The sequence below is a fragment of the Brachyistius frenatus genome, unplaced genomic scaffold (genome assembly GCF_029030835.1).
Source record: "Brachyistius frenatus isolate BFR_SWC_R1_liver_20210118 unplaced genomic scaffold, ASM2903083v1 Contig_53, whole genome shotgun sequence".
Taxonomy (NCBI): Eukaryota; Metazoa; Chordata; class Actinopteri; family Embiotocidae; genus Brachyistius; species Brachyistius frenatus.
This window is the reverse complement of record NW_027210652.1, coordinates 2,655,001-2,665,000: the sequence shown is the minus strand read 5'-3', so window position 1 is coordinate 2,665,000 and position 10,000 is coordinate 2,655,001. Positions and strand designations below refer to the sequence as shown.

Sequence of the window (10,000 nt, the reverse complement as noted above, 5' to 3'; positions counted from 1 at the left end):
ACACAACCTCAGCAACATAAACACACAACCTCAGCAACATAAACACACAACCTCAGCAACATAAACACACAACCTCAGCAACACGCAACATAAACACACAACCTCAGCAACACACAACATAAACACACAACCTCAGCAACATAAACACACAACCTCAGCAACACACAACATAAACACACAACCTCAGCAACATAAACACACAACCTCAGCAACATAAACACACAACCTCAGCAACACGCAACATAAACACACAACCTCAGCAACACGCAACATAAACACACAACCTCAGCAACACGCAACATAAACACACAACCTCAGCAACACACAGCTCTTCATCACTGCCAAAATCTCCCCCAGCACACAAACACACTTCAAATCCGCTGCTCATCTGCTCCGTCTGTGTGCATGTTTTTCACTTGTATTCACTTACTAATTTACATAAATTGGTACAATGTTTAAAATAGCAAATCTCTGGAAGTCACACGGTGACGTTTTCTGCAGTCGCAGACAGATTTGGACTCGAGAGCAGCCAACTGGTGCTGGATTTGCTGCCGAGCACGGAGACAGTTCTGGAGACGTATGCTGAGCCACAGTCGCTTCGCAAGGACTTAATATAATACATCCGTAGCACTCACAGCTGTGACAGGACACTACGCTGATCCTGGATTAGACAGAGATGAGATTCACTGCGGTGACAAAAGCAAAGAGGAGGGAAGGATGGACAGAAGGAGGATGAGGAGGAGGAGGAGGAGCAGAAGCAAGTGCAAGAGCAAGAGCAGGAGGAGGAGGAGGAGGAGGAGGAGGCTGGTACTATGTGTGAGGAAGAAAGATGGAGACAAAATCTGGAGACAAAATTCTGGAGGAAAAAGTGAGAAATCTTAATGGAGGTGAAAAAAAAAAGAGAGACTGAATGGATCCGATCTGTTCTTCTGTTTCAGTCCTGTGAAAAGCAGCAGTTCTGTCTGAGAGCTCCGTCTGTGGTCCTCCACCCCCGAAGGTGCAGCGATGGTCCAATGATGTAATGATCGAGGACCAGAGCCAGAGACGAGGACCTGTTGGGTCACGGATCAGAGCGACCGATCGTGTCCTGACGAGAAGATAAAAAGGAAATGAGCAAAGGAGAAAAGCATATTGTGAACTGATTTCTGATTTAATTATTCGCTGAATACGTACGTAGTAGATCCTGAACCGAAGATCATTGAGGAATCACACTTATAAACTTCCACCTGTCCTCACGCAGGTTGTGCAGAAGCAGATGGAGTCCAAAGATGTTTTCAAAGGGGTGAGAGGCAAGTGAAGGAGTTGAAGAGTCTGTGGTCTCGTACACGGCGAAGGTCGGATGGAGCTGGAGGTCGACGGCGGGTGACGGAGAAGGAGAAGCTTTGGATTCAACAGTTGATCTACGTCCTGACCTTCACTTTTGGTCACGAGTTTTGAGGAGTCACCAAAACAATGACAACGTGGATACAAGCAGCTGAAATGAGTTTCCTCCACGAGGTGGTCGCGTTCGGCTTTCAGAGAAGTTAAGGAGCTCCGACATTCAGAGGAAACTCTGCTCTTCCTTTTTGAACGGAGCCTGTTGAGGTGGTTCGGGCCTCTGACCAGGTCTCCTCCGAGGAACCTTCCATTGGAGGTTCTCTCGACCATCCAGCTGGCAGGAGACACCAGAGTGGACTCAGAGCACGCTGGAGGGATGTTATATCTGCTCTGGCCTGGGAACAGCTGAGGAGACCCGAGGAGGAGCTGGAGAACCGGAGGACCGGTCCGTCGGGCTCAACCTGCTGCCACCGCAACCCAAACCCAGATCAGCGATGGAAGATGGACGGACGGACGGACGGAGAAATGTTCCACGAGGTTCTCCAGCTGCTTGCTGACGTTGTTTAGTGGCGGACCGGTTGAGTTCAACCAATTCATAAGAACCTTTTCAATGAACTAGAATGATTGTAGCAACTGACTTTTTTTTATTTGAGGTAAAATCAGATGGTGTTTAATGGACTTTCTAACCACCACAGATCAGTGCAGTCAGTTTGACCTTTGACCTGTTAGTTATGGACGTATTATGTCTTTGTGTGACTGTACAAACATCCCTCGGTCACACGGACCACATTGTTCTTGAAGATTTGGACGAGATGCAGCAGAGACACTTTCTGTTTTCGTTTTTCTTCCAGACTGAAGGAAGATGATTTTAAAGGCACCAGCTTCTTATAAACGCTGAGTCATGGCTTCAACATGAGCGCAGACAGCTCGTGTTTATTTTTGGCTGCGTGGGGAGAGTCCGGAGATCGTCGGTGTGGCTGGCGGATGACAGAGATGCCACAGATGCCACACATGCCAAAGCCAGATTTACTATTTATACACAAGACTACGATGTGTTGTTTGAACAGAAATAAGAAAATGTGTCGTGATGAAGGTCAAGAAGAACGGGAGTCTTGTGTTGTGAGGATTTGGCAGCGAATGGCAGTGAACCCGGGCTGCTTGGGGGAGGCCGGTTCTCGGGGGGTGGACGGGGTCAGTTGGAGGGGGGTGTCATCTCACTGAGGTGTGGCAGAGGGGAGGTGTGGAGGGGGGGGGGGGAATTCCTCGAATGCTTTCAGTTTGAATCTGCAGAGTCTCAGCTGCAGGCGAAGTGATGAACCACTTCACCTTCAGTCTCTTCTGTCTTTAAATATCAAATAAATTCACACTAAACTATAAACAATGAAGTTAATCAATAATTTAAACCCGTGAAGCCAGTGATGCCAAACAAAGTCTCCGAACGGCGTTACACTCGCGGGTTTGAGGGCACATATCGTATCCTCTGGGAGTAGAACAGGTCCGCCACGTACAGTCCAAAGTTAACGCAGGAGAACACGGCTACGACCACCTTGCTGTCCCACGGACACTTCCCCTGCGGGCAGGACGCAGGTCTCCACGGAGACCCGTATTTGGGGTCGAAGCAGAACACGGGCCACACCACGGATGCACTGAGGTAAAGCAGAACCTGCAGGAGGGTGCACACCACCACGAAGCGGTCGAAGGGCATGCAGCGCACGGTCTTGGTCCGCCGGCACACCGTCATCACGACCACCAGCGTCGTCAGAGCGAAGCAGAAGGCGTAGACGACCACGCAGTAGATGGTGGCGGCGTAGCGGGAGAACTGGCTCCCGTTGGCCAGCGCTCCGAAGATGATGCAGGCCACGAAGCCTTGGACCACTTTGAGGAGGCCGGAGACGGTGGCCATGTAGCCCGCCACCATCTGGCCCGGCCTGGCCCGGCACAGAGCCACCTCGGCCCCGTAGGCCACCGCGCCCAGGATGGAGCAGACGGTGACGGCGACGCGGAAGTTACGGACGTCGCAGCCGGCGTAGGGACATTCAGACCGGACGAAGAACAGCGGGTAAACCACAGAGGCCGTCACGTACCTGCAGGACGGGACGGAAACGGACCGCTGGAATCATTTCAATAAACCAGAGGAAAAAGATGCTGAAGGACCACGATGGGGTGAATATGGACATAATACTAATATGTACAGTTTCATGTGGGATAAAATGATCTCAAGATCCACTAACTGACTTATTTTGGAACCTTTCAGTCTGAACATCAGATCACAGGATCATCATCATCATCATCATCATCATCCCTGATGTCTACGACCACTCAGTTCAAATGTTCCTCACCTGGATCCTGTGATGACACCTGATCCTCTTCCATTAAAGATGAAGACCAGAGATGTTTTGACAGATCTGATCTTACATTGACATCATTTTGTATCTAAACCTGCATAAATGGATTTTTTTGTTTTTGTTTGTTGCAGTTTATATGATGAGTTTGTTAACTAACATCTTATCAATTCTTAGAGCAACATGAATATTCATTTGGAGCCACATCTGATGAATTAAGACCAATATTCTCTCTAATTTCAGGTGTGGTTTGTCCTCCACCAGCAGCGTTCAGACGTTTCATCAGAGCTGGAAAACTCTGACGAAAGCAGTGAACCAAACAGTAAAGTCAATAAAACAATGAGGTGAAACGTGCTAAAAATCAGGATTCTCAGTTGGTTCATCAGCACAAACAAAACTTTCACATTACAAATGATCAGGTGCTCCAGTGTTAATATAAACTATTGATTATATAGCAGCTTTAAGTATTTTATGGGCAGGCTATAATAACTTCAGTGACAGATTTTAACAGGGAACAACCAATGAAAATGAAGTAATGAATTTAGTTTTTAAGGTTTTTAGACCTTTTTTTAGAGACTGATCTTGATGCTACGTGTTTCTCAGGACTCAGTCAACAGCATCACGTTGCAAAGATAATTGACAGTTAAGGTTTGAGTCTCAATTAATGTGTTGATCTCTCAGATGGAGGTTGGGACGGATGAGGTAACAATGACGGGGTCCCGGTAACAGGGGTCCCGGTAACAGGGGTCCCGGTAACAGTGACAGGGGTCCCGGTATGACTTCCTGTGCAGAAACTCTCTGGAAACTTCTCCACCTCAAAGACACCCAACAGATCATTTCTACACCTGAACACGTGACTCACATGAGCGTGGCGAAGGCCGCACACGTGACCGTCAGGTTGTCCCAGGACACGCGCAGGTAGCTGTGGAGACGAGTCGCATCCAGGAAAAACACCAGGACCGACATGGCGAAGCAGAAGCACCAGGCCGCCATGCAGAACACGCCGTGAGAGCCGCTGTAGCCGGCGCTGTGGGTTACCATGGCAACCACAGCGCAGCCCATGGCCAGCTGACAGACGCGGGCAGCACCGAGAGCTGAGCAGAGGGCCTTCCTGTTCAGGTACGGACCACCTGGGGAATCCATGACTCACAAATCAGGAAGTAAATCTTCAACGGTGGGATCGAAGAGAAGAGAGGAGATGTGGAGTTTAAAGGCTTCAAGGTTTCAGATCAAGTCTTGTGATGTCATCTATTAGTTCCTCTCTCAGATCCAAAGCATTGAATTTCACAATAAGACTTTTACCTGACTTCCTCTTCGTCTCTTCATCCACCTCCAGTCTTTCTTTGCATCTCTTCAGTACCAATAAAACACTGCAGAACTTCTCCAATCATCAATGAATGTCTCAAACTCCGCTGTCACTTCCAGCTTCCTCCACAAACATCTGGCAGGACATCCAGCTGTTTACAGACCTGCTGATGGTCTTATTTCTGTGATGATGAGTCAGCAGGTTTTGAGATCTCCAGACTCACCTCACGCTGAGTGTCCAGACTGAGTAACGTTCACCCAGCAAACCAGGAAAGAGTTCAAATATCCCGTCTGCCTGTTTGAGAAGCTCCTTGATGACTGAAGTAGCTGCTCGTCAGTGACATCAGAACCTGGTTCTGGTCCTGGTCCTGGTCCAACCGCTCAGCTGGAACAGTCCACACTCTCCTCGTCACTCACGCAGCCACCGGTATGTTCGGTCTCAACCCTCATCCTCTGACTTTCCCTCTGTCTACGTGGGGGCTGCTGAGAGGGGGGGGGGGGTGCTGGTCAGTCACAGCAGAATGGAAGTTATTTTGGGTTGGGCCGGCAGCACGTGGGGGGGTCGGAGAGGGGGTGGGGGTGGTTGGGTGTGCAGACACACTGCAGACCGAGTCTGACTGAAGACAAACATACAAATCAGTTCACTTATCAAACTAGATATTAATATATAGATATTAATATATGGAACCTCTGAAGAGACATGTCATGTTCAGAATAAAACTTCTCCGTCTTCAGGTCCCTGAAACACATTTTTCTGTGATCGTTCTCCTTCCATCACCACTTTGTCTTTCAGTCTTTTCGTCGTGTCTCTGACGGGAGGATCTCCGTCACCTCCACCTGCTAAATAAGCAGGAGAACATTTTACATGCGTGTGCAGAATATGAAATGTGTTAAAACTCATCGCTGTGATGTTTCTGTGCTATGATGCACTCTGAACGATGCCTGACTGATCATCTTCAAACTGCTCCTGCACATACTCACATAAATTATTTATTTTTTCAAGAGTTTTAGAAATAAAAAGAGGTTGTCAAAGTTCATTCATTGTTAAATGATGACACAGTTGGATGCAGACTGATTTGTCTGTACGTGAACCTGCCAGGCTGCTTAAATTATATAGTTTCTCCCTATTATTGCTATAAACTGACATCACTTTGATAATGAAGGTGTTGTTATGTATGTTTCCTTACAAACCCTCACCTGGCTGACGTCACAACCTGCTTCAGGTGCATGTGGTGTTGCAGCAGCAGCTCCATTAATGGGACTCTTCTCACCGCTCTGGTTTATCAGGTCTGTCCTCGGGTCTCTGTCGCCCCCTGCTGGTGAAAGACCACCTGTTCACACTGTGGTGAGCTGTGTGGCCTCTTCATGCTACATACTTGTCATACAAATAAACACCATGAAATGAAATAAATAAATAAATCTAAAAAAAAAAAAAAGAGAAGCTGCTGCAGATTTATGACACAATGGTGACTCAAAAGAAAAGTCAGCACTATGTAGTGTTCAAATACTTTAAGGGAGGCAGGAAATACTTTGCTGTATAAAAGTGGAAGGACTGCACATAAATAGATTAATAAACAACGAGGGAAAAATTACATGAGGAATTAAAGATGAAAATATGGAGGAGAAATCTGATGAATCCGGTTTGAGCTGAAGACTTCAGGTGTTCAGGAGGTTGCAGAGCTGCAGTCTCAATTATTTACAATTCTTTTAATCCTTCAAACTGCTACAGGTCGACATGCTTAACCTTAAAGGTGCAGTATGTAAGATTTAAGTCCTGTCTTGTAATACCACTTTGTACATTAGGAGGCGATAGTGAGTCTCTGCAGCAGGTTAGCATGCAACACAATTCACACAAACGTTTTTACATATTCAAACTGCTATTTCTTCACATTCGGTGAATACTTTTAGTTCATTTTTGAATTTTTTTTAACTAAAAATATTACCGCGGCTATTTAAGTATTAAAGACAGAAACTCTGAATGTGATATTTGACGTAAACAAGACAAGACATTTAGTACAACAATCTTTATTCACTTTGCACTCCGTTGAGCCTCCTCATCGCGCTGCGCTCCCACAGATCAACACAGCAACCTTCATTTATTCAAACATCCATCTCTTTATTTAAAAGCTGCGGTGAACGACGGCAGGCGTCCTCCATGGTGGATTCAGTCCACTGATGTCACAACGTTGAGCCTCTGTTGAAGCGCTGGAAGTATTTAAGTGCATCGCTCGTTGTGTTGTGGTCCGGCATCCCATCATCACACAGCACTCTTATTTCTTACCTGAGCAGGAAACAGGAAACAACACTTAATAATAATATCTGCTAATCAAATAAACAACACAAATTAACATTATTATTATTTCTAAAGAATATTTTAGCATCGTTATAGCCGTAAAAAAAAATCAACATAGAGGAATGACTACACAAGAAGCAACTCATAATTAATAATTAAAAACCAAATGCTACGTTTAACTCATTCTGATCAATACAGGTTCTGTTATTTTAATATAATGAAGCTGAAACACAATCAGTCGGTTTCAAAACACTCGGAGCAACATGAGACCCAATAAATGAATCTGGTCACCGCGATGCAGGAACACACACACACACACACACACACACACACACACACACACACACACACGGACACACAGAGACACACACACACACACACACACACACACACACACACACACACACACACGGACACACACACACACACACACACACACACACACACACACACACACACACACACACACACGGACACACACACACACACACACACACACACACACACACACACGGACACACACACACACACACACACACACACACACACACACACACACACACACACACACACACACACACACACACACACACACACACACACACACACACACACACACACACACACACACACACACACACACACACACACACACACGGACACACACACACACAGACACACACACACACACACGGACACACACACACACACACACACAGACACACACACACTCACACAGACACACACACACTCACACAGACACACACACACAGACACACACACACACACACTCACACAGACACACACACACAGACACACACACACACACACACAGACACACACACACACACACACACACACACACACACACACACACACACACGGACACACAGACACACACACACACACATAGACACACAGAGACAGACACACACACACACACACACAGACACACACAGACAGACACACACACACACTCACACAGACACACACACACAGACACACACACACACACACAGACACACAGAGACACACACACACACACACACACACACACACACACACACACACACACACACACACACACACACACACACACACACACACAGACACTTCTGTCCTTTGGTTTTAACTTTCCTCATGAGACTTGTGTGGACGCACACGGAGATCAGCCAGAAATAAAAATATGCACAAAAAACAAAAACACAAACAAGACAGAGGGAGGAAAAGGAGCAACACTGGAACCAGAACCATCCGGACGGTGACCGCCAGAACCGCCACAATAGAACAACAGAGGAGCGCCGGGTCGGGTCGGGCCACAGGGGGCCGGTTCTGTGTGATGTGGCCCGGCGGCCGGCTCTCTCTCGGCGTCTGTAGTGGTGTCCCGGGTCGGAGGGGGTCCACCGGCCTGAACTAATTGCTTCATCCGAACATGCATCTTTATCTTCTGAGTCATCAGGATTTCTCGTTAGCTGGTTTGTGGGTTTGTGTGTTTACAGCGACGAGAACCGAGAAGCTTTCTGTCCTCTGCAGAAACTAAGACGGCTGAAACACTCGTTTCTGTGTCGAGTGTTGTGCCGCCGCTCTCGTACCGGACCTGCTCAGTGCAGCTCACATCAACTCTGGCGTGTTCACTGCTTCTTTTGGGCCGGTGTGAAAGCTGTCAATCAAAAAGAGGTGTGGACTAAACAATCGGACAGAACCGGTCTGGAAGCAAAGCAGACAGCAGATGTTTGTTTCAGTTCAAAAGCTGAACGACTATTAAATCATCTGCTGATGGGAAACTGTGAGCGGAATATGAGACAATATTAGTTCTAATATTTCAGAGAGTTGTATTATAATTGAGGAGCTCATGATGACACGAGATATTCTTTTTGAAGGCTGATATGTACGTTTGTGGCCTTAATACAGCAAGTGTCCTTATGTTGGACCTGTTGTAGTGAACTGGAGCTTCTGACGGTTCTCTAATATGTTTTGCTGTCAGAGAGGAAATATGTTCCCGACAAGACGTCACTTTTTACTGCAGAAATGAACTTGAAGCCAAAAATTACGACACAATGAGAAGCAGCCGCAGACGTCAGGGTCTTTCCATCCGGCCTGTGATGATAATCTGTTACCATGGGAACACGGAGCTTTCAACGATGCCTGAACCCCCGACCGGCCGGGGATCGAACCCCCGACCGGCCGGGGATCGAACCCCCGACCGGCCGCTCCACAATTCAGCTTCAGTCTCAAATAATGATTCACTCATTTCTTGTTGAGCTTCCAGAGCAGGTCGGGTGTGTGTGTGTGTGTGTGTGTGTGTGTGTGTGTGTGTGTGTGTGTGTGTGTGTGTGTGTGTGTGTGTGTGTGTGTGTGTGTGTGTGTGTGTGTGTGTGTGTGTGTGTGTGTGTGTCTTCTCTGTCATGTCCTGACCTGGAAGCTTGAGCCACTTGGGGACCTTCCCCGGGTCAGATCTGGTGGGTTTGGCGGCCTGTGTGTGTTCAGATGGGTCTCGCTCGTCCCGCGTGGACCCGCTGGTGTCCACCGGCAGCACGGAGGAGGAGGTGGAGCTGGAGGAGGAGGTGGAGCTGGAGGAGGAGGTGGCGCTGGAGGAGGAGGTGGCGCTGGAGGAGAAGGTGGTGCTGGAGGAGGGTGTCGGGGACCGCAGCATGCAGCTGAGGTCGTGAGAAGAGGAATAAAAAACACATCATTAAAAATCTTAAAGATGCTTTATAGGAGTGAAGGAGGACTTGATGAGCGT

At 47.5% G+C, this 10,000-nt stretch overlaps 2 protein-coding genes and 1 long non-coding RNA gene across 5 annotated transcripts in view; all 3 read right to left on the bottom strand.

Annotated features, from left to right (window-relative positions):
- LOC138624696 (uncharacterized) overlaps nucleotides 1-192 on the bottom strand; it is a 659-nt gene extending 467 nt beyond the window's left edge. Inside the window, exons 1-2 of one of the 2 annotated variants that reach the window (XR_011311174.1) lie at nucleotides 154-192; nucleotides 1-7 (exon numbers count right to left, since the gene is read on the bottom strand). The exon at nucleotides 1-7 is cut by the window's left edge and continues 131 nt beyond it. This is a non-coding gene — a long non-coding RNA (uncharacterized lncRNA). Of the gene's footprint in view, nucleotides 8-73; nucleotides 125-153 lie in introns of those variants that run through there. The other variant, XR_011311175.1, reaches the window with a different exon arrangement.
- A 1,631-nt stretch (nucleotides 193-1,823) lies between these two features.
- LOC138624679 (myeloid-associated differentiation marker-like protein 2) lies at nucleotides 1,824-4,802 on the bottom strand. Its single transcript, XM_069705051.1, has 2 exons — nucleotides 4,522-4,802; nucleotides 1,824-3,401 (listed from the first exon to the last, which is right to left on the bottom strand). The coding sequence occupies exons 1-2, from the start codon at nucleotides 4,800-4,802 to the stop codon at nucleotides 2,762-2,764; spliced, it is 921 nt and encodes a 306-aa protein (XP_069561152.1). The 3' UTR covers nucleotides 1,824-2,761.
- Nucleotides 4,803-6,973: 2,171 nt separating this feature from the next.
- Nucleotides 6,974-10,000, bottom strand: part of aspscr1 (ASPSCR1 tether for SLC2A4, UBX domain containing) — a 15,778-nt gene continuing 12,751 nt past the window's right edge. The window contains exons 16-18 of one of the 2 annotated variants that reach the window (XM_069705050.1): nucleotides 9,840-9,914; nucleotides 9,673-9,803; nucleotides 6,974-7,245 (exon numbers count right to left, since the gene is read on the bottom strand). In XM_069705050.1, the coding sequence (XP_069561151.1) occupies nucleotides 7,235-7,245; nucleotides 9,673-9,803; nucleotides 9,840-9,914 (217 nt within the window). In that variant the 3' untranslated portion in view covers nucleotides 6,974-7,234. Of the gene's footprint in view, nucleotides 7,246-9,672; nucleotides 9,915-10,000 lie in introns of both variants that reach the window. The other variant, XM_069705049.1, reaches the window with a different exon arrangement.